The 25,771-nt window shown below is 36.4% G+C and overlaps 1 protein-coding gene across 1 annotated transcript; it reads left to right on the top strand.

Moving 5' to 3' along the window:
* The first annotated feature begins 1,492 nt into the window (after positions 1-1,492).
* LOC128991491 (BTB/POZ domain-containing protein 7) lies at positions 1,493-25,771 on the top strand. Its single transcript, XM_054414413.1, has 15 exons — positions 1,493-1,818; positions 4,120-4,311; positions 5,026-5,158; positions 7,694-7,929; positions 8,722-8,964; positions 9,635-9,817; positions 10,433-10,568; positions 11,838-12,035; positions 12,387-12,570; positions 13,036-13,352; positions 14,251-14,398; positions 15,642-15,820; positions 18,407-18,595; positions 19,266-19,509; positions 20,519-25,771. The coding sequence occupies exons 2-14, from the start codon at positions 4,139-4,141 to the stop codon at positions 19,476-19,478; spliced, it is 2,532 nt and encodes an 843-aa protein (XP_054270388.1). The 5' UTR covers positions 1,493-1,818; positions 4,120-4,138; the 3' UTR covers positions 19,479-19,509; positions 20,519-25,771.

Below are 25,771 nucleotides of genomic sequence, written 5' to 3'. Positions count from 1 at the left end.
GAGAGCAAACACTAGTGACAGTTCTGGCCCCGAGTAGTTGAACTCCTGGGGTGAGACTGAGCGACACAGCGACTATTTAGTTGCATGTGTGCGCATCTACACTAGTTTCAACGGATACCAAACCTGGAGCGACAGTCCCGCAACAATTCAGTCGCAGAGCAGTCGCTGGCAAATTGGGTCCGGGAACATCGGTTGCAACAGTTGCACGACTGTCCCCAGACTGTTTCCTTCGTGTGCGCACTCCAATTTAAAACAATGTTGAACATTTTAGTCGGGCAACTGTTGCGCGACTCAAAATCGCCTGTGTGCGCCTGGCCTAAGAACCGCATCACTGGGTTGGAGCAGAATCAACGCGGTGGCAATATAGTGCTCGTATTGAGAGTGATGGCCTTTCCCTTTCCTTACCGGCCGGTACTTGCTCATGTGCAATGCTCAATGCGCTGTCTAGATGTTGACAAAATATAACTGTTGTGGTGTTGGTGTTAGATGTAATGCCATTTTGGACTTTTCCCGACTCAACCATTTGCTGCCTTCTTTGAAGATAGTTCAGGAACCACCTCAATGCTGGAATCTCTGAAACCCAGCAGACTAATCTTTTCTAGTAGGTCATGACCAAGGCAGTCAAAGACCTTTGGTCATGTCCATAAAGATGCCAGTCGTTGTATCACCTTCATCAATTCGGTCAATATGGTGTATTCAACTACTTCCAACAACACTGATGTCAAGGTGGACTGTATGCTCAAGAGGGAGTGTTGCACGACGTCCAATGATATAAGTCAGTGTCATGACGTCCAAAATATAATTTTTGAGCTGTCTCACGACGTCCGATATAAACTATTCGACTGTTGCACAACAACCAAATCTCATAATGTAATGTCCAAAAAGTACAGTAACTGCAACTGCAAGAAACATAGTCATTCTACAAGCTTTGGACGTCATGGGGTGGGATGTCGTGCAACAGCGCACTTTATACTCTTAAAATCGTAACAGTAGCACCACATCCAAAATCCGCTGGCAGTTGTTTCTTAATCATGGTGGGATTTGGAAGTCTTGCAACAGTAAACTATTTTATATTGGACGTCGTGAAACAGCTCAAAAATTATATTTTAGACGTCGTGACACTGGCATAATTAAACGTCGTGCAATGCATCCGCTCAAAAACCCGTGCTTTTACTGGCAAATAATGTTAATAACCACTCTCCTACTCACATATGCAATCAATCAATCATTGAGATGGGGACGCCACCTAGGTGCGTTTAATATGTCAATCATCACTTGAAATATCAACACAATCCTTATTTTCACAGTTATTAAGTGTAATAGTTCAGATCCTTTTTAAATGAACTAATTCTATGGCTTCATTATATCTGTAAAATTATTTATAAAATCAAGGGAAATTTAGATAGTACCTAGTGCCTGTTTAGCAAGAGAACATTATATTACAAGTTTGGCACTACTGTGAGGAGTAGCTTTCAGGTTCGTTCAGGGCAGATCTCTTGTAACTAACTAGCACTAGCAGAACTTATGTCAGTGAAAATGATTGATTAAGTGCTAATTGTGCGTTGGTATAAAGGATACTGATTCTTTCGTTTTTGTTAGCAAGTCTAGTGTTATTTAACACACCTAGTGTCCATTGAATTATTGAGCAAAATTGAATTTGTCGCTATGTTGGTGCGTTCTACAAAGATCAATTGTATCTAGGAGTAAACATGGCGGTCAACACTAATGGGTGTTTACATGGCTGGTGCGTTTTTCGTAAATTAGAATAGAAAGGCCGATTAGTTGAGTGGATTAGTTAATCGAAAATGGGCCCACCAGGTAAGCAAAACTGTTTATTGTTAGTTAAATTTATATTGTCTTGCTCATAGCGTACGATATCTTCCAAAGAAATTTCAGTAGAACGAAGAAAATTGGCTCCACCAACAGATCTCGTTGCTGCTGATGAATTAATCATTTACAGATTAAAAAGTCTTAAACTAATAGTTTGAGTTAAAGTTTTAAATTTAATTTGGTGGTTACTAATTATAATTTTGAGCATTTTCTTGAACACATTTCCAAGAAGTTTTAACAAAAGTGATCACTTAACTTAGTGTAAACTTAATTTCATAAATAAAAATTTGTTGAGAAGAAGAGTTTTGTGTTCACTTAAGTTATTATTCACTTAGATCTACAATACCCTATTTTAGTTTTAATATACTAGCCTATTGTATAACTGTTCTAGCCTTTGAACTGCTCTTGTAACTTATGTGCTGTGTGGTTTAGTAGGCCTATGACCTATATTTTACTATATACCTATGCAGTGCTCGATTTGTTTAAAATGAGGTGCCGGAACTGTAAGCTCATCTTTATGAATGTGATTTGTACCTATTGTGGCAAATATTTTTATCTTTGCAACAGAGAGGTAGGCCTAGGCTACCAGAACTCTGTTCTGCTGCGTTCCCCACAAATCGAGCACTGGGCGAAGGCTATGTAAGAAAATTAGTCCGACTGGCCATCTATACTATAACTCTATAATGTGTCAAAATCCCCTTTAAATATAAAACATTGTCTACAGAATCACTTGAAATATTTCTTTACGAGTTGTTACCTACTTCCAGTTGCTTGATGAAAACAATCAGCTGTTGGCCTACTTCACCCACCCCACAGTTCATTCCACTTGTAGGTAGCCTATAACTTATATCATTCGTCCCTGAAAAAGAGGTTGCATCTGTCGCGGGTATGACATCACCCGCCGACCCGGTCGGTGCTGCGTTTAATTCACACAGCTGCATCTGTCAAATTCTTTGTTATTGTTGTTTGTTTTTGTGTTAGTTCTGTGTAAATAAATTAATGAAAAACAAACAACAATAACAAAGAATTTGACAGGTGGCAGCTGTGTGATTAAAAAACAGCACCAACTGGCTCGACGGGTGACGTCATATGAGCGACTGAGGCAACCTCTTTTTCAGTAGGCCTACCATAGCCTTGCATCTGTCCTTCTATGTTTATTCAAATGTTGTACATTTGTATTGCAATATTTTGAGTAATTATCAGCAGCGGTGAAAAATTATGGTAGGCCTATATTTGGATTCAGGAGTAAAAAAAAATGTAAGGTAGGCCTACGGTATCTAATTAAAAATTAGTTTGGCGGCACCTATATCAAACAAATAGCCTAACTTACCTTAAGCTCCTCAAAACTAGGTTTGAATATTTTTTTATTTTCCCTGGGCCATTTTAAGATAATTTGTCTAAAGGTAGCCTATTTGAATTATTATAACCTTAATAACTTATAGGTTAATAAGGTTTTAACCGTAAAATTAGGCTATAACGTACCGTTTTGATTTAGTTAAGCAGTCTAACAAAGTCTTTTTACCATCATTTGAACAAAACTTAATATCCTATCTAAAACCTGATTAATGGTGCAGTCCTAATGAAATTTGCTCTTCCTATTAATAATTTTAAAAAAACTGTTAAACAATTTAGGTCCTTAGAGCTAGCAATCATTTGAATGTACCATCTATAAATACCTAAATAATTTATACTTTTTAGTCTTTAATGTGTATAAATATGTTAAAATCTATTTTATGGCTTATTTACACAACCAAACCTTCTGTAATCACATGTTGTTGCTACTATTCTCATAATCATAAAGCTTAAGAATCTCTCGAGAGCAGAACCTGTACCTCTTAAGACTGTACCCTGCAGACTAAGCAAAATTCCATTTAGGTACCTGACAAGATTTTCATTAAAATATTCCAGTAATAATATTGAAATACTCATTTCTGAGGTGACAGGTATCAGAGATTGATGGCTAAAGGAGTGATGTATATCTTTTGCCTTCTTACCCCTTTGCAAAGCATGCATAAATTAAAAAAAATATGTTGTAATGGAATATTGATAGGCTAGGTCTACTGGCCTACAGCAGGTTTTGATCCCCCTGTAGCTACAAGCCAACAGTTTTTGCAATAGTTTAGTGGTAACTATTTAGGGCTTTCTGAGGAGGATGTTGAAGACTGAACCTACAAGGGGCTGAGTTGATGGGCCAAGTACTGACTGGAGTTACTATTATAATTTAATAATAGTGGATAATTTTTATAATAGTGGTTACTTGATTATGTGAGAACATTTGGTATGTTTCAGCGATGCTGGTGAAGTGGTGATGAACATCCTGGGAGCTCTGATTCCGTGCGGACTAGAGCGAGGTTGCTGGTCCAGTGATGAGCGCATGACTGGGAGAATGGGAGCAGCGACTTCCACACCTCCAGGGGACACCCCTGCGCACCCTCCCCTCCACCCCTCCTCCACCTCCGACCAGCTGGCAGTAGTAGTCAGGTGTGTGGTCAAGTAGTACCTTCTGTGATTGGTTCATTCAACGTGGTATTTTTAATAAACAATTGGCTACAGTTGGTAAATAAAAATGGGATCTTTATTTCTGCGTCAAAAAGTCAGTGTTAATGTATATTCTTGTAGATTTACAGGATGTACAAAAAGAATATATTCAACAAAGGCTTAAATATCAAGGGTTAAAAACATGCCTTTTTGTAAATTACCACAAAACCCAACTTAAAAGATTCACTCATGATAGACAACAAATTAAATTATACATCAACTCTTAGGTTACAGTATTGATGATATAACACAACCAAATGTTTAGGTACATTCAAGTTCAAAATATTTTTGAAGTCAGCTGAATATAGGTAGGCCTACTGCAATTTTATGCAAGAAATTAAATATAGGCCTACCTACAATTTCTAGAAATTTTATGAAATTTCTTTATTAGGCGTTATCTTACAAAATGTTACAAACCTAAAAACACTTTGTTTGTCTCTAATATGCAATCTTGCACCAGTGGAGGAAAAAAGAGGAAATAGCTGTCTGCTAGGTAAACTTATTACCGGTCTCACAGACCAAACCATTTCCTGCACTAGTCCTGTACCGGTGCACTGGTTAGTGTTCCCAGGACACGCTCATTAACTTGACTTGACTTTTTTAAAACTTAAAAGCATTTAACATGGTATGATTTGGATAATTTTATTCATTTTCCAGGGACAGAAAAAGGATTAAAGTTGCTGGATTTGCCACTCTCAGAAAAAAGTTTATCAGAAAAAGGCGTTGCTCTAAAGCAATGGACCATGGTCGTGTCATCAGAGAAGTGGTATCAGACTGGAGTCCGCTGCAAGTGAGTTGATCTGAAAACCTTTTGCTACTTATAATGCTATATGTTCAGGATATTTTTACTAGTTACAGTACAATTTCACATTTCAAACTGAATTCATAGGTACATAGTCTTGAATGTCATAAAAATACAGATTTCTCCTCATATTGTTTCATTAAGTTAAAGTATGTAAGCTACATTAATTTTGCAAGCAAGACAAAATAATTTATAACTGAAAGCAATGGTTTAAAACTTTTTTAAATTTCTAATCAGGTATATATATATACAGTAGAACCTCGGTTAACCGAGGTAATTGGGACCGAGGGTACCTCGGATACGGCGAACCTCGGATAACACGGAACGTAACCTAAAAATCGTTACCGGGGCTAAAAATAGCTCAAGATATACTAAAACATGAACAAAAGTTATTAACTGAACTGTTGTTTAGTTTATTAGTACAAGAAATGTTATTAGTACGCAATAAAACGTGAGAGGAAACGGTAACACTCACAATACTAAACACTGTTTTAATATAACACTCAATTTATTGCACAACTGAATACGTATGATATAGGCTACACAATGTACAGAAGTTTAGTTACAGTACAGTATTCCTGTTTACAAAATTAAATCAAAGAAATGAAAATTAATTTACTGTACATTGTACAAAAATAAACAAAGTAAGCTAATCTTTTTTCCCAAAGAAATCAGTTATTGTTTTTTGACTTAGATTAGAGGATCTTAGGCTAGCCGCCCTGTTGCGCCAGCGTCGCAGCCAAACTAAATCGTTTGTTGTTGCGGTTTCTTGTTGTTCAATGTATGCCAGTCACTGAGCTAAAATTATAACTGGAGGTAGCACTGCCATTGCAGAAGTCTGTCAAAAGCGTGTCGCTGATTTTGTTAGGTTGGTATAGCAGCAGGTTTTTTCATCCAATAACATGGCTTCTATAACTAGGTTTGCATAGCAGTGAGTTTTTTCATCCAATAACATGGCTTCATTTTAACTCACACCTCACGCAAACATGGCGGCTGGCGACACGCATCTTTGACATTCAGTGCTACCTCCAGTTAGAATTATAGCTCAGTGATGCCAGTGCTCCCTCGATCATTCTTAGACCTTCTGTATGTGACATTTTCTCAGTCGCCCCATCAGATTCATCGCTGTAAAAAAAACTTTTGTCGAATCGGGGTGGTGGGGAGAGCGAGTGGCTCAGTCGCGTCTCGGCATTGAAACAGTTCGCATTGGTCTGGCGGCGAGCGGTGTCGGGTTACAACACCTGCAGCTGCTCTGGCGAGCGGTGTCGGGTGACAGTGCCGTATGCATTCGGCAAAGATAAGCGCTAAGCTACGCAAATATTTGGCCGAGGAAACACAACAGTTGCCAACATTTTACTGTACAGTAGTTTTAACGCATTGCAGGCTAGCGTGCGTATTGCGATAAAAGGAGCACCCAAACGCTCATTACTGTACGTAGTTTGTGCGTGTTTCTTTTGCTTTTTAAATAAAAAAAATCGTTCGAGGACGGCCTCGGTTAACCCGGAGTCTCGGTTAAGCGAGGCTCGGTTAACCGAGGTTCTACTGTATATATTTATACTTTCCTATATATTTATACTTTCCACCTCTGTACATAGTATATGCAGAAAGTATTGTTTTTTTTTTCGTCAAAATTGGTTAGCGTAGTTGAGTTTTTGGTGAAAATATAGGTCAGTTCAATTCAATTTGTTTATTAACGGCATAAACCAGTTAACAATATAGACTTAAAATAGTACCCACAAGCATTTTACAATTGCCAAGATAACAGTTACCTATACATTTAGCAGCAAGCAGGTCACATTAAAAACAAACAACTCTGACAATTATTGCAGTATTTACAATCTAGAATAAATCTGAGCAACATAGGAAGAGTAATATGAAGGGAGAAAAGAACAAAACTGCCTAAAGTAGTGAGCCAATCTATTCTTGACTAACAATGAAACAAAACAAAAAATCTGTTGGAATTAATAAGACAAGATAATGTGACTAGCAATGACAACACTGAAACAGTGGTGACATATTAAATATTCTCTCTGGACACCAAAATTAGTTTCTGTCTACTTGTCTAGAGCTACCGACTACACCTGGGGTACCATTTTTATGAAATTTGGTATCTGGGAACTAATTTTTTATGATATTTCCAAGCCTTTTCTAGTTTGTTTGGATATTTTTATTTTTAATAATGTTTGGACACATAAAAACTCATTAAATATCAGAAAAATTTGATTTTTACAAAAACGGCTTAAACCTTTATGGAAAAAAATTAGTAGGTAATCTTCTGGCTAACCGCGCTCCCTGAGAAAACAGGGTATAGACAAGTTTTGGACAAACTCTTGTTTGTTTACACTTCACAAAGTCCTCCAGGGGAAAAAATGTTGTGTGTTTTCTAAGTGTACCATGGCCTAACTGAACTTTCTACTGAACTGGTTTTTCTAAGGTAAGGTATTTTCCATCCATCTATTTTTTTAAATCCGAGCCTAGAGCATTTGATTGAAAAAAAAACTAAGAAATGTCCTGTCTGCACAGGTGGCAGCACTGTTGGAGGAGTACGAGGCGTTAGCGAGCCTAAAAGACTTGTCAATGCAGGCAGAGCTAGCACGACCTCCTGCTGCAACCTTCAAGCAAGACCTGTCAACTCTGTTTGACTTCAAGTATTGCACAGACGTGGATCTCATCTTCAGAGGGGCCTGTTTCCCCGTCCATCGCGCAATACTTTCTGCCCGGTGTCCGTACTTCAGGGACCTGTTGGCCGGCTGTCCTGGGTAAATCTTCTAAACTTAACTTGGATAATAACTAGTGATATTGGTTACAAAGTTTTGAGCGAAGTGGTTAGATTCCTTGTATCCTATATGAATGGTACATTAATTGTACCTTTTTCAAGTATTTGTTTATTTTACTTACTTCTGTTAATTACACATCAAATAATGACATTCAATCATTTAATTTAGTTATAGTTATACTGTGTTTAACATAAATCTATCAGAATATTTAATCTACAAATGTCTCGATATGTGTTTTCAGTGATCAAAATATTTTCTATCATTGGTTCAGCTAAAAGCTTCATTTTGGGATTTTTTTTTAAATGATCAAGTTAAGTTAGCTTACCTGAAAAAAAAAAACAAAATAGAGCAAGGGTCATCAACCTATGGCTTGTGACTTGCAAAGAGATCTTGTCCTACCCGCAAAGGGCCTACTGAGAAATATTATTTTATATTTTATAGCGTATAAATTGAAAATCAGCTCCCGCAATCGTGAAACCACTTGTAAACCGATACTGCAATTTGACGATCAATGCATCTGTCACTCACGATCGAGGTTTCGACTTTCACTTCCTCTCAAAATTACCTTTCTTTCGACAGAAAAATCACGAAAATTCATACTGTGGTTGATTTAGAATCTACAAACACAAAAACCTTCCCACCTCTTAATATATAAGATGTGCTTATGCCAAACTGTATTTTAGCCATGGAAAATAAAAAAAGCTTAGCAGTGTAACGATACATCTAACTTTTCCTGCACTTGTATTCCCCCTCTATAACATTGCTGTTGTACAGGTACGGAGCCAGGATATGCCTGGAGCTGCGCACACCAGGAGTGGACGTGGAGATGTTCTCAGCTCTGTTGAGATACCTGTACACGGGGGACATCAGTCCGCGGGATGGCAACATAGATCTGGCACTGCTGCGGAGGCTGGGAGAGGAGTTTGGTACACCCAACCCTCTAGAGGCCGACCTGCGCTACCTGCTGGAGACTGGCGACTACGCGGACGCGGCTCTGGTGTTCACCTCGGACCACGGGTCAGTAATACCGATCAGTCCATCAGCAAGACACTCATTACGCTTATTTCTTTGGTGTTCTAAAGTCTCATTTCCTTTCCTATAATTTCACTGATCCCTGGGCTTGAGCTGGACAGTCCACAAGTGTTGGGAAAATTCTATCTCTGTTGAAGAGAATATGCATAGGTCTGTTTAACTACGTCCTATGGTGCTGCCTTGTAATTTTTCCAGTTTTTTTGCTCCTATATGCTTAGTTTATACTTAATCCATGAGTCTTAAGGTAAAACTGAATATAACTTAACTTGAGTGAGAAAATGTTCCAGTTATAGAAGAAATTCACGCTTTTTAAAGCAAACTTATCTTAATCATCTCAATGCTCTATCTCCTATCTTGACTAGAGATAAGAACATACATTATTAATACATACATTATTATATACATTATTTTAGAATTATAATAGGAACTAGGTATTATTTCTTACTAGGGAATATCTAATTCCTTCGTTCATTAATTTTAATTTCATCACAGTATTTTATTATCATAGTGCATATTTGTAAATTTGGAGAGATGTTCAGTTCTCGTTATAAAATTTTTCATCAGCTTCTGATAAAAAAATAATATATATATTTAAGTAAGGTGAATAAAATTGACATTATTGCAAAATCTTAACATAACCAACCTATCTCAACAGGGGTCACTCAGACTACCACCGGCCAGACTCGGCTAGTTCAGAGTATGGGTTCAGACCCAAGCTAGAGTTACCGTGCCATAAAGCCATTCTGAGTGCCAGGTCTCCGTTCTTCCGCAACCTCATACAGCGACGCACGCGATCTGGCGAGGATCACACTGAACGAGCACTGCACATACCTACCAGGTCAGTGTCATGGTCTAACATTTCACTCTTAAATCTCATAACTTGCTTTACTAATGAGAAAGTGGATTTATCCTGTTAAGTATTTTTGCTGAAATGTTGTTTATGTTAAAAGAAAATATTCTAGGTCAAATAAATGGTTTTTTTTTCTTAGGGAAAACCATTGAAACCATTGGGGGTTGATTGTCTTTGAGAAATATTTATTAAATAATTATTAGTTGTGGTCTACAATTGTTTTATACATGAAATTCTACACGTATGTACCAAGTTTTGTGGCAATCGGTCCAATGGTGTCCGAGTTCATTATGTTCAAACATACAAACTTCCTCTTTTATAAATATAGATTGTACATGTTCCCCCCATAACACAGTGAAATCGTGAACGTCTTCGGCAGTCACGGCAACATCGTGAACACTTTCCGAAGTCTTGTCGAAACAATGAACAGCTTCTGTGGTCACAGCGAAATCGACAATATGTCCTGTGATTGCGGTGAATTGTCAATTTTTGATTGGGCATCTTTGCAGATACTTCTAGTGTGTGTGTGTTTGGCTTGGCCTTGACCCGACCAACAACTATTGTTTGGACAAGTGTAACTCAGCTAGTGTTTTGTGTTGGTAGGATTGTGCTGGATGAGAGTGTGATCCCCAAGAGATACGCCAGAGTGTTGCTACACGCTGTGTACCTGGACACTGTGGACCTGTCACTCATATTGAGAGGCAGCGGATGTGGAACCAGCGCTGGCAGTCTAGGAGAGGTGAGTAGTGGCTGGGCAAACATTGTACTAAAATTGAAACTGTTCGGTTTTTTTATATTTACCAGGGGACCATAGCAGTGATTGCTGCTTTTCAGTTAGGTATACAAATTGAAATTAAATACACACGTTTTTACACATCTAGTCGCGGTCTTTCCCTAACACGATACATGTCAACACTGCATTACCATTCTAACCTAAAAACAGAAAACTAAAATCAATAAACATACAAATACACAATGTTTACATTAGCTGGTATATTTGAAACAGCTTATAGAAACACTGTAGCAGTACTTCCATTAGAAAATTAATAGATCTTTGACGGCCTGTGGGGCAAAGCAGGGGCAATTTTTGACCCTTCTGATATTTTTCCCACCGTCCTTGAACCTTAAACTTTAAAATGAATCCTCAACAGCCATGCTACCTTTTTCCTAGCTTGAGATATTTCTGGGGGACCGATTCGCTTACGGAATTAAATATATAGATTGTGAGAATGGATGAAATTGTATTTAAGTTCAGGAAGAGATTTTTCCCTTCCTGATTTTTGGGACAGTACTATTCTCTGCCATTTACAAAATAGAAAACTTTTGTAAATGGCAATAATGACCAACAGTTTTCAGGCTTTATTACATTGTTCTGTGTCATGACTGTAATCCATTACTGTGGCAGTTATATTATATTTTCCTGCAATCACAGCAACATCATAGAGACAAAATCAGAGAATATCTCCTGCGATCAGAGAGACATAATTTTTGTTAACCACCACAGCAACGAAATCCTGTAATTCTTTCAAGATCAAGAAGACATAATCATTGTCATCCTCAAAACCAAAAAATCTTCAACATTTACATGATCTTGTAGACATTGTGATCATCTGCAATAGGTGTGAAATTGTAATAATTTCTTGTGATAGCAGAGACACCATAATCTTTACAATACTGATGAAACCGCTGACAATTTGGAGAAATTCCATGTCCATAAAATTCCAAATTATATATATGTAACACCACCTGAAGATCGGAAAAATATATTTCTCCTGAATATGTCCTGAAATGTTAGGACCCGCCCATTCCTTATTTATTGAGCTGCTAACACAAATCTTAACCAGAAGACACAGTGGGGTAAGCGTGAAGCCTGGTAATGCATTTTATTTTGAGTAAGGATTGTCATAAAGTTAGAAATCTATGGTATCTCCAAACCGCCGATTGACGATAGAAAGTAATAAGACTAGGTTTTGGACCGTTTATAATCCGCTCATGTATTGTATTCCAGGTGGAAGCACTAACACATACACGGCCCAGTCCCCTGGAGGAGGCCATGGAGCTGTACCAGATAGGCAGGTTTCTGGAGTTGGACATCGTGTCCCAAGGCTGTGAGGACGTCATACTGGAGTGGCTTACTATAGAGTCTCTGCCTGGAGTGTTGAGGTGGGGCTCACAACCACACGGGTCGGCCTGGGTACACCGGCAGGTCAGTCTCTAGCTGTTGTGCTTAGTCCTTTCAAAGAATTAAAAGTACTATTGAGGTGGTGTAGCAATGTAAGTTCAGTAGAATGTCAATAGTTCTACACTGCAACGGGGCGACATATATGAGGCAGGACTTCATTGGTCTAGCATTGTAATTCAGCTTTGTGAACAATTTATCTTTACAATTATTTTTTACTTTTCATTATTTTATTTTTTTATTTACCAATTGTACATACTTTTGCCAACAATTTTTTTGCCGTTGAGCATTCTATTATAAAAAATTGTTAGCAAACAATAGTCTTTGGTCTGGAAGGGTCCTGGTGGTTCAAGATTTATAATAAAGTTTCTGTTTTAGGCCAAGCACTTCCTGAGAGAGGAGTTTACCGCCATCACCCAGTCCCCTGTGCTACACCAGTTGGACAAGGCACATCTCATAGAGGCTCTCAACTCTCACTTCCTACAGGCCAGTGAGCTCGAGGTGCTGCAAGCTGTGCTCAAGTGGGGGGAGCAGGAGTTGGTGAGGCGGATGGAGGATAGAGGTACAAACAATGAGTAATCTTACATGTAATAAAAGATTAATGAATGGAGAATTTCAAACAACAACAAATCTTGACATAAGACACAGAACTGATAAAATTACTACGTTCTTTGTCAATAGAGAACTTTCTAGAGAAAAAATTGACTTGCGAGTAGTTTAAATCAAGGCTGTTGATTGATAACTTGTAAAAATAAAAGAAACATTCTTCAGTAGTAAATCCACACCTCAACTGTATGAATTTAATCTCCACAACAGTGTTATTAACTAGTCTGGCTATGTTGCTTTAATTTCTAATTCAAAGTAAATTTTAGATAAAACAAATCTAGGACCTAGCTTCATATCTTTTCAAAACACATTTAGTTACCGACAATTTTATATATAGATTTTGTTGTACGGTCTTAAATGTGGTTTAGGTCATCATGTTCTTCTCACAATGGTTTAATTTGCATCAATTGAATGTTCTCAGAGCCCAACCTGGTAAGTCACACGGCTCACTCAGTGACCAGGAAGGGAGTGAAGAAACGTGACTTGAGTGATGTGGAGTTGAGAGAGATACTGTCGGAGCTGCTGCCACTGGTGAGGATGGACCATGTAGCTCCTGCCAGCTCAGACTCTCTAGCCCAGGCCATCAGGCGAGGGCTAGTGTCCACACCTCCCACTCACATGATCGGCTCAGACACCAGGGACAGTCTCCGACTCAACGCCTGGGTACGCACCAGCCCCAACAGCAACGGACTGTTTGTGCGGCCACGACTCTTCATGCCTTACTACGAGGAGATCAAGGTAACTAGATTAGTTGTCGGATTAAAAAATGTATACCAAAGTTTGCATAGATTATTGAAAGACTAAATCAGATGTTTTTTAACAGGATTATTCTGAAAGAGTGATCTGAAAACTGGTATATGCCTAACACCTATCACAGGGCTTCAACATTGTTGTACACTTGTTTCAAAGTATTGTATATTACGTTACTAGTCTGGAAAATAGATGTTTACCAGTGCGGTAAACACATTTTGGACGAGTGATGTACATTATTTTTTGCCATACTACTCTTAGCTTACCTAACATTAAAAATTGTAAGAGAGGTTATGATTTTGTTTATAACCTCATTCTCATTGACACTCATTGTGATCCAACGACTTATTGTACCAACCACTCATTGCCCCACTCATTATATAATCAACTGGTAAAAATTTACAGTACATTAGTCCATAATGAAATCCCATTTGATTAAGCAAGCGGCAAACAGCTGTTTTCCGAATAAAATCCTTGCTTCGATAGTCCAATAAAACAGTTCAGTGTGGCAAAAAAGTGTTTATTTTTAACATTCTTGCAAACAATACTGTAATGAGAAATTTGATTACATAAAAAGGTCAACGAACCTTGTCCGTCTTCAGTCAGTTGTGTTGCATCGTATATGTATGACCTGCGTAGCCTGCTTCAAATTTTAAGTGTGGTCACACGTGTGATTTTAATATTTATCATTCGAGTTTTGTGTCGATATATGTGTAATAACAAAGATGTTTGTTGGATATTCATTCTCTTCAAGTAAATGTCGGATTTGATAATGGGTCTTTGACCCGAAACTTGTAATCCACTGACTCCTCGTAAGACTAAAGACAGGCAATGTACGTTAACCTTTTCATGTTTGACTGTTATGACTTAGAACGTGTTTATTTAGGCACTTGTGGAGGACCAGCTGGTACAAGAGGTGGAGCTGTTGAGACTGAGACGGGTCAGGTACATACCAGACATCCCAGACACCCTGTACATGGTGCAGGACAAGCCTAGACCTCTGGGAGTAGACGTGCTGGCAGCGTCTATACCTGGTGAGTGAGGCTATGTCAAGTATGGCTTGGTATCAGTGTTTGCGCAGGATTTTTACCCTGAAAACAGGGTTTTTAGATCATGTACAGGATTACAACAGGATGTAAAATACGATTATAGTGTCTGACACCAGATGGTTTTAATTTTACTCCTTTCAATCAATGTATTGAAAATATTAATATCTAATATATAAAATTCTCGTGTCACAGTGTTTGTCTGCAAACTCCTCCGGAACGACTTCACCGATCGTTATGAAATTTGGTGTGTAAATTCTGTAGGTATGCGAATAGGAAGTAAACTATTTCCCGTTTCGAAATTCTTAAAAGGGCTCCGCCCCAGTGGCTCTGTAGTTTCCCATGTTAACCTTATGAGAAATGGAATTAATGAATCTTAACAGCTGTTTCAATTAAACAAGTTGGTTCTGTTCTATGATGTTAAATAGCATTAAAGTTACAAGGATTACCAACAGGGTGCAGCACTATTATTTCTTTTACATTTATGACAACAGCTAATTTGCAACCAAAAGGTGAGTGAGCGTAGCGAACGAACTTCAACCTGGAGGCGAGTTAGCGTAGCGAACGAGCTAACCTGAAGGCAAGTGAGCGCAGCGAACGAGCTCCAACCCAAAGGTGAGTGAGCGTAGCGAACGAGCTCCAACCCAAAGGTGAGTGAGCGTAGCGAACGAACTTCAACCAGGACGTGATTGAGCGATGCGAACGAGATCATCTTGAAAATTAAACGTAACGGTACTTTCTTTCCATCGGTCTGTCTTAGGGGAAACCTATAACTTAGGCGATACGAAGTTCGCCGGGTCAGCTAGTTGAACTATAAAACGCTATTGAAGCTGTTAGTATTTTAAGGGGAAAATGCAACTTGGCTTTAGAATTTGATAAGGAGAAAGGAAGGATACACAAGAGGTTAATAGAAGACATAAAAGTAACACATTAAACGGATATTTTGCCCCTTTCAGGGGTTAAAGTCCAGGCCATACATCTTTATTTGTCTAAACCTTGTAGTTATAAGGGCAGGGGGTAAAAATCCTGCTTTTATTGCTAATCTGATTTATCATCCTCTGTCTATTTTCAATAAACTCCCAAATCCGTCGGCGTAAAATTCTGCCCACAAAAAAAAAGAGAGTGATCAGATGACTACGTCATAGTGACGTCCGCTCTGCTCAGGGGGTAAAATGCCAGGGGGAAAAAATGTTGTATTGCAGCAAAGCTAACCAGTTTATTTCACTTGCAGTGCCTGACTCAGCCACTATGACTGCCATGCTGAAGAGAGAGCAGAAGTTGCGACAGTCACCGAGCTGTCAGAGAGCTCTTGCCTTGCCGTTGTCTTCCAGACATGAGGTGTTACGTCAGATCAGACTGCGTGTTGTGCGAGAGTTCAACTTGCCCGACCCAGTTGCCGATCTGTTAGAGGCAAGTGACTATCTTGTTAGCTCTTAAACTGCAAGTTTTGGAGGTGAAAACAAGGGGGTTTTTAATTATTGCTGTTGTGAAAATTTTGAATGTAACCTATGATATTTTTTTAATTCCTAATAAATTTGTCAATCATTAAATTGTATTGTAGGCATACAGGTACCTTGCTTATCTTGTAAATTTTATAGTTTGGCAGACTATTTTAACTTTGCATTTTTCACCCGCCTACCCCTTGGGCCCATTTGTGCAACTTATCACGTAATGCAAGGGACAGTTTTTGTGTATGGACTGGACTCAAATCCATGACATTGCTAACCAAGGATTTCAGTACAAACTCACATAAATCTGTCAGCAAAGAACACTCAGTTATATTTACCAAACTTGCAGTTTTTTTATTGTAGAACGTTTTGAGATGAAGACCGTTGAATTTATAAAAAGTTTCTTTCCAACACTTTCCTTGCTTTCCTCAAGAACTGAAATAGTGAATCTTGGTTGTTTGTGTTTCTATATAGTCCCGTTTTTTCAAGCTTAGCCAATTGTAATATCTATATTAGTGATGGTCAAATCCGGATATTTCGAATCTCGAATCCGAATCTTAAAAAAATCGAACCTCGAATCTCAAATCTTTTAGATTTTTTCAAAAATCAAATCTTTTTGTGCACGATTAAGAAAATTATTACAGTTAGGCTACGTTCACTCAATGAAATGTCAAGTATACCAATCTAAATAATAATACCAATAAATAATAAATAATAATACTTAAATAATACCAATCTTGCCAATTCAAATTATGTAAATAATCAAGGTGTAGAAAATTAAACAATGCCAAAAACATAATTTTTAAAAATTGAAATTTAATAGCTGGGTTTACAAGCTGGGGAGACAAATTAAAATTAACAAATGAAAACTTAAACAAAACACAAAATTAACAAATCCTAAGTCCTTAATGAATTCTTTATTTAATTTGTTCAAGGGATAGTTATCTAATTAAGGAAAAATATTCAGCAATTAATAATCAATAACAACTCAACTAAACAAACAAAAGTAGGAACAATACACAATGAAGGAACTTAAACCGTTCAAAACATCCTCTTTGGTCAAGAGTCTAATGTAAAAACTGTAGGCCTATTACTTTTCATGGCATGACACTCAAAAGTTTACAATACTTAAAACATTAACAACATTAAAAAATTCCTTTTAAAATGGATCAATGAACATTAAATTAAAGTACCAGAAATATTGATGAACTTAACAATTTGAGAAAATTATCATAATCTGCGGTAATACCAGCGACCAAAGAATATAATAGACTGGCATCACGTTTAAGTCATCAAAGTAAATAAAAGAGGGTAGTAGGATGTAAACAAACCAAAAACCATTGTTAATGTTTAAAGAAAAAGGCAGAATAATAATACTGGAAAAGCAAAACAATAGAAGGGTGGGAGGGGTTGGACAATGACCTCGAAACGAGCGGCCACAGCGAATTGTGATGGCGTGGGGGGGGGGGAGGGTGCAACCTTGAAGCTATATTTAGACTAGAGGGCTGGCTTGGGGGATTCTAATTAGCAGGACAATGATATGATAAAAGTTTATAAAAGTCTTTTATCATGTAGAAACTTTGAATCATCAAACATATAATTTGAATTAACTACAAATATATTCAAATTAATGCCATGATTTGCATTTATAACATCAAAATACAACATTGCACAATCATGATATTTAGGTTAATGGCCTAAATTTATATTAATTCTTTTGTATGATTTTTTATTGTGATTGTTTTTATTTAGTAAATTGTAATGTTGTTAACAGGTGTAATATATTCAATTGTGTTTTTATTATTATATATTACAAGACAAAATCTGAGACTTAAATTTTATTATTAGATCTTATTTTGAGTTTTAACATTGAAAGGACTTATAAAATCTTATGTTTACGTTCACCACAAATAGTTGGCTGTTTCAAAATATTACGCAATTGCACGGGCAGACGACTGTGTCTCGAACTGACCTTGAACAGTCGTCCCGCCGCGTCGTCGCATCGGCGAATCCGAATATTTCCTAAAGATTCGATGGATTCGAGATTCGGATTCGACACATCACTAATCTATATATTAATAGGCAAGCATGTTTCTTTAAAACCTTTTTTCTCAAATACTGTTAGAAAGATATTTTCCTGTAGATGTGCAGAATCCTTTATAAATTTAAATAGGCAAAAAAAAAACACAAAAATGAATTTAAAAAAAAATCAACATGAGCCTTATGGGTTGCCATGCTGGTGACGAAATAACAACGAAAAATAACAGAATTTTATAAACAGAAAATCAAAACAAATGGAGAAGTTCCAATCAAATGTTTTAATTACAGCATGGGGTGAAAATTTTAAAGTCTGTAGCCTACATTAAATATTTTTAGTCGAGCTTTCAACCATTGGATGACCATAGTTTCTAGTTTGTAAAACCATACCAACTCTTATTTGGTGTTTAAAAAAAGAATATTATAAGTTTGAAATACAATTTAATATCACATCCTACTTGAAGATGATTATACAGTGAGTTCTAACAAAGTATTTGTGTGATTGTTGTAGAACGCCGCGTGTTACTGTACAGAAGAGGAAGAGGAGGAAGCTGTTGGCGGAGGAAATAGTGTAGGTTTAGAGAGGTACGGAGGGGCCAGTCGGGCAATCTCATACGCGAGAGTGGCGGCACCGCCAGGCCCCGGACCCCCACATAGGCCTGACCTGGGTGATCTCTACAGGAACCATCCACCTACACAGGTAAATTGTATAATGAGGAAGGTGTGCCCAATCTAAACAACCATTTCTATTCCATTTAGTGTTAGAAGGAAAGATCACTTGGATAAGGAATGCATGAAGGAAGACAGAACGTATACCCAAGAAAAGAGTTCCATACAGTTGACAGCACTAAATGTTCGTGAAAAAATGTGTTCTTCAACCCCAGCAAAAATTCAGAAGGAAGTAGTAGAAAGAGCTAGAATGTTCTACAACTTCCTTATGAAGATCCCCTCGAACAAGCAAGATGGTTTTCTTTAGCTCTGTTTCTGTTATGAAGGTTCATACAGGGTCTATCTTGAATAATATGTGCTGTCAACTGCCTGGAACTCTTTTTGGGTAAGTTACTTAGTTTTGTATCCATTCCTTCGTCCTTGATTGAACTTAACAGTGAGGCATTGCCAATGTATGTGGAACCAGCTGCAAGTTTTAGATCTTAATTGGGATTTTGTTGAATGAAATGTTTTTTTTATTTGTTATGAAATTATCTTTGAACTACTTCAAATGTAATTTAAATTTAATGTAATTTGAAACTATAATGCTTTTGATATTTTGTAAATTGTTCCTAACCTTTAGTAACACTTTTATTGATACATTACAAATTGTTCATGATTAGTGTTGTTTATTTAGTTGACATGTCATGTTGTGTTGGTAGTGCTGTGATAATGACGGACACCTGTCGGACATCATGCCTGACGTCGCCATGGCAACAGCCTCCCTTAGTCAGCTGACACTACAAGAGGTGGAGTTGGAGCTGGACCTGGGTGACGGGGCTACACACGCCCACCTTCCCCCACCACCACTGAGACGGTACCAGCCTCCGCCGTATCTACGGCCACATCCCCCGCCACCGCACAGGTTCATATAGCAGTGGCACAGCTGCTGACTGCCTCAACAAGGTAAACTCTATATTCATCTATTAGTCAGTGTATGTTGGGGGTTCGCAAGAATCGCAAAAGTGGGGAGGGCAAAAAAGCCATCCTTGCCCTAATTTCAAGTCAAAAGTTGAGGTCGGTAAATTACAAGACGAGACAATATTTTACTGTCCAAGCAAGGTGTCCAAAATTTGGCTGCAGGAGTAGTGTGACACTCTAATATGATGTCTTCGTGAAGATGTTTACGATTTTCAATGTTTACCGATGTAACATTTCCAACCCATCCTATTAAAAAAAATTAAGGAACAAAAAAACTTATTTCCTTTTCTGTCTAATCAAAAGTTAGAATTTCTGTCCCGCAAATCTCTGGCACACACAGTTTGTAAGTAGGCCTAATGTATTTATCTTGAGTTTTTAGTTATTAAATTAAATAAACAAAAACCCGGTACCGAGAAACACGTTACGCACGGAGGGCAGGTCTAGACTCAACTAGAACTAGACAGATAATTAAAATAATCGTTAATGTGTATTTTAGTGAAAATCTTTTTGTTTTATATTTTAACAGTATTTTACTAAGGGCTAAACCAGCACATGTAGATTGTACATTTTTAGGTTTAACTAAGCTTAAACAGTCAATAGGGTAATGCTGATTGGCTGAAATCATAATAATGCTAAATTTTTCAGTAGTGTAAGGGTGTTATCAACTGTTGATGTGTAGCCTCCAAAGCTGGTTTGAGAATTGTGATTAGTTTCCAGTTTTCACAATATCCATGAAAGCTTTTCTAGTTTCAGAAAGTTTTTGTATCGTTGTGGAAGGTTCTACTACATTAACTGCTGTAGCTCTGATGTATTTGTATTTGTGTATTTGTGAAAAGCTGAAAACTGAGATTTTGTAACGTATTGTCAATCGTCATAAACCTTTGAAACGGGCAGAGCTGGAATAACAGTAATCTAGTAGGCATTGATGAAAAACAAAACTTGATTTACTTCAGGTTTTGGTTACCACACTTAAAATGATAACTTTTGATTCCAGGTGAAAGAGCTCCATCAACTGCCAAGGGATGTAGCGCGCTAGTCTTTCAAGTATTGTGCGCGCTAACGTAACGCTCTGCTCTGTACATATATTTATAAATTGTTCTATCGTATATATATGTTGTATAGATCAGATAATATATGCAAGAATGTTACAAGTTGAGACCTTCGTTTCTGTTAAATTCACGATTGATTTTAATTTGTACTCAATTAAATGATTTTTTGGATGATTTTTAATCGAGGTCATCTCTGATCACCAGGTTCACTATCTGTGAATTTGTCCATGGTTGTTAATTTTACAGTTATTGTGTATAGGTCTGGTTCCTCACTCCGACACTCGCCCAACAACTGTACTGCACCAGGCCTGTGGCCTCAGTTACTGTGCTATGATTTGCGTATTGTAGAAAGTATTGTGTATGACCAACATTTCCAAAACCCCTGACACCTGGTATTGGACTTAGTTCTGAGGTCACATTAAATTTGATAAAGGAAGAAAAAAAAATAAATAAATAGCCTAGTTACAAAGATTGTTTTTTAAAATTAAATATTGGCAAAGCTTTGGTAATATAAAGAAATATGATATTTCAGACTGAGAAGTAAAGCAGCTTAAACCTTTGCTAAACTAAGCAGGGTTTCTCAAGGCAGCTATGTAGAGATTGTTCTACACACCTATATCATAGACTAACCGACTCAGACTTCTCATCCCAATGTAAATTTTGAAGCTAGTTTTTTGTGTCTAGTTCATGTTAGTAACACTGATCGCTAGTGTCGACAATTTTTTTTCTATTTTAGGGTTAATATTAAGATTTGTGCTTTACGGTTTGGTCATATAACTAGAGGATGAGTTATTGTTTATTATTAAATGGTTTTATTTGGTTAAACAAGATTTTAAATGACTGAAATAACAAGACACAAATTGTAAACAAAACATGATCCCTACAGTGCACCAGACGGAACTAACAATAAAATTGTCTTCAGCTGATCCATAAGGATGAGAAATCTATTAAGGGAGGATGTTTTTACTATGCCTGTTTGCAGATGATTTTTATTTTTTCAAATTTTACAACGATAATTCTCTATTAGTTTTAGAGATTTTTTGCCATAATTGATCTCCCAAAAACCTTTGCTTGGATTTGCCTGTAATTTCAACCAACTTGATTTTAACCTATTCTCTTGAACAACTTTATTTAGAAAACACCTGAAGGTGTTGAGGGTAACATTGGTTGCTAATAGAAGTTTGCTAACCACATTCATGTTAATAAATGATAAGAATATAGATCGGTTACTATCTCATTTAAGCTCAGTATAACATTCAACTTAATAAATTTTAGTATTAGTATAGTTTATCCCACTATCAAACCGAACATTTTAGCCAATCACCAATGTGACAATGTTGTGACCTGGTTAGTCTGACCCTACCTTACCTATCTAAAATTAAAAAATTATATGCGCTCAATTGAAGGAACTTATCATTTGGAGAACTATTCAAATAAACCATTTAATAATTATTACTGTAGTATTTGGCACCAATTTAATACATACCATAGGCTTCAAGAAATGAACACAAAGGAATTCTAATATGTAATGATGTATTAATGCTAAAATGATATACAACTTGAAAAAATATAAATCTTGTAGTGTCGTATAAAAGTGTAATATTTTTATATAGATTGAAGACTTTCCTATTGTAAAAAAAGTAAACATTTATTTAAACATCTTGTGGGATTACTGTGCATAAACATAATGTAGCTTGGTTTCTTGAATAGCAATTACAAGTCTTTGTGCAATAAATATTTGTATTGTTAACAACTGAAAAACATCTCTATGATCATAATTATTTTCTGCTTCAGATTTACCAGCGTTTTTTTCTGTTTTAATAATTATTATACTAATCAGTTGACTGTCTTTAGTTGAGAAGGTTTGATTCAGAGATTTTGTGCAAGTATTTACTGCTCAAACTGATTTAGTTTCTTCTTTGATAGCCACTTCAACCAAGAGCTCAAGTCAAATGTTCTGTTCCGTCGCAACACTCGTTCTGTAGAAGGTCTCTGTGTGTCGTAGTGATGTGTTGACTTGTACCATGGGACCCAAACTTTGTATTGTAGTTCTTTCTGTATCTATTGTAATTATATTGTACCATATTATGCGTCATATAAATAATGTATCGGTTTCGTGTCATTGGCGTTATAAGCCAAAGTGTTCATCGTTGTTAGCGTTCACTTATATCAATTAAGTTCTATTGAAATGGTTCGGCAAAGTGTTTTTGTTGCTGTTGATCATCGCTGCGATTCTGATCTGAAAAAGTTTAATTGTTTATGATAGTTGTCAGCTTTACTTTCATCTGGTTGAATTTTAATGTTGTGTTTGAAATTTTGTCCTTGATTTGCAAAACTTTTGAAACCTACAAAAGCACTTTGCCATCTGATTATTATTTGTTGTTGAAATATCAAACAGTGTACAGCTTTTTGTGATTAGTGATAGGACTGCAGAGAAGATTAGCATCGGTTGTGATAAAATAGTCTATTAGATTTAAGAGTACATCTCACCTACACTAGTGTGTGTGAAGACCGGTGTTAATCTTTCCTGGAGTCTTCATTTGTTTGAAACAAAGTGTACAAATTGTTGATTTCCTCTCGACGTGCTTAGACACCGTTATGGTAGATCCAATAGGGACAGGCGGTTGAATATTGTTGCTTATTTAGTTGTTACGTTTTGTACTTTGTTATTTTTTTATTTCGGTTTTTCATATTCTTAGACTTTGTAAGAGATAGGAAAGTAACAGATACTAATGTTGAATATATGAATCTTTATTGTAAAAATCGCTTTTAACGTTCTTTCATTAGGTTTCACTACTATTGGCAGTTGAGTACTAATCATTAAGGTTTTATCATGTTCCATTTGAAATAATGACTGATGTTAGTTTTTTTTTATTATTTCATAAGTTTTTTCCTAGTTTACAATTACAGTTAGTATTTAATTTAAACTTCCTAACATTGAAGAGTTTGTGGTACTTGTACTGATGTGAAATGTTTTGTTAGACTATATATTTGTTTTAAATTGTTTCTTACCAAAACATTGTTTCAAATCCACACTAGTTCTGCAATCAATCATAAAAAGTAGTTTGCTGACAGGTGTTTTTAAGATTACAAAATTTTAAGATGACAGAATTTTTAAAAAAATGTGTGTGATTTTTTTTATATAAAATGCAATAGGCCTTGGGTACTAGTATTTCATTTTGACTTGTTGAGTTACCAAAACATTGTTTCAAATCCACACTAGCTCTGCAATCAATCATAAAAAAGTAGTTTGCTGATAGGTGTTTTAAAGATTACAAAATTTTTTAAAATATGTGTGTGATTTTTTTATATAAAATGCAGTAGGCCTTGAGTACTAGCATTTCATTTTGACTTGTTGAGTTTCAATGGATTTTAAACTATAAACTATTAAATAAACATACAACAAGGTAATTTTGGGGTTGGAATTATACTTTGAATTCTTATAAAATAATGAGGTGTATAACTGGCTGGATAGCTGAGTGGTAATAGTGCTCACATAACAAACAAAGGCTCGCCAAATCCATCTTGACAAAAGTCAGTAGCTTTTTGATTGTTTGAAACTGAACCCATCTGTTCCTGATAATTGGGTTTTAACAGCTGATCTTAGTTACAAAGCTGCACAGATCATCTCACACCATTCTACACTCGTCCTTCACTCATATTTGGGTTAAATTACGCTCATAGCTTGTGTCTCCATCTCAATAATTGATAACGATTATGGGATGGTTGATAAAATCAGTGCTTTGCAGGAAGGAATCAAATGTGACATTCCCTCTTCCCTGCCAATGTCTGTGAATGAATTTATTTTATTTCTTTATCTTAGATTCCCAGAGGTTGTTTTAACATCCCTTGCCCAGTTTTGTATCCACTAGCCTGGACCTACTGCATGTTTTCTGTAAAAATTAACTCTGCTGTACAGTAGACTCCCTCTTATCCAGACTCCACGGGACCGAGGCCAGCCCGGATGACAGTTTTTCCGGTTAAACCGACATCCACGAAAACACGTTAAAACGAACCGTTTAAATGCACACTGTATACAGTATTTGACTTAAATTTAGGAGAGCATTGTATTTAGACACATAATCACTGGTCGCAAATCTTTCCCACGAGAACAGTCGTTTCAGTACCGCTCTCTTCCTGCCAATCTAGTCCGGTTAAACCGATGTGCTGATAAACATTGTCCGGATAAGAGGGAGTCTACTGTAGTTTAAGTGAAATTCAATATCTGTAGATAATTTTTTATTTCATATAACTAAACTTTTTAACAAGTACAGTAGGTGTTACAAGCTTTCTAATCTACTTATAACTGATTCCAACTGTGGCTTCTTAAAACTTAAATAAAGATAGACAAAAAAATCACGATAACAAACTGAAAAATAAGTTAATAATTTTATCACCATACTGTTTTGAAACAAAGTGGAATATAACATCATTGAACTTATAGCATGCTGTCACAAATGGGTTTACAGTATTACGTTTAACTTTGATGGTATGAAATATTAAAATTTTAATTTTTGTCTAAATCCATTTTATGAATTGTGAATGAAAATGTATTTTCTTATAATGAATGATCATTGATCTGCTAATGTAGTATTTTTTTATCATTGTTTGTTTTTATGAAACTCATATTTTACCAATATGAATGAGCTATGTATTTTATGAGTAAAATTTGTTTAAAAGTAAATCATACAAGCTTTTACATTTTTATTTTATTCAATTTTCCCTACAATGGCTAAATCAATAATTTTTCACATACTTCTCAACAACCTCACACTCTTACTGTTGCCATACTCTATGAGATTTTTGTTTGTTTTACTAAATGTATTACTTTGTTTGTATAATTAATGTAACATAAAGTTATTTATTTTTTTAGACAGGTTCGTAGATCTCGAGATAATGTCGCTTTTGCTTGTAAACTGTATCGCAATCATTTACCGTATATAGAGTATTTCATACTATGCTTATATAATATTGTACTTTTTGATGAATTTCAAAGACTTAGGAGGAGAACAAATAATGTAAAAAGCATATTATCAGGCTGTGGTGGATGTTGTTAACTTTTGTATATTTAATTCTATACTGTGTTGGTCTTGGTTCGTCAAAGTACTTAAGTTGATTCTTGTTTAGTACTTCGCATTCAGTTGTTTTCGTCAGCTAAATATCAAATGTGTATAATAAAGTTATACTTTTTTGTAAAA

The sequence above is a fragment of the Macrosteles quadrilineatus genome, unplaced genomic scaffold (assembly GCF_028750875.1).
Source record: "Macrosteles quadrilineatus isolate MER2022 unplaced genomic scaffold, UCM_ALF_1.0 Scaffold_4__1_contigs__length_99947679, whole genome shotgun sequence".
NCBI lineage: Eukaryota > Metazoa > Arthropoda > Insecta > Hemiptera > Cicadellidae > Macrosteles > Macrosteles quadrilineatus.
The sequence above is the reverse complement of the archived record's forward strand: the minus strand, read 5'-3'. Positions and strand labels throughout refer to the sequence as shown.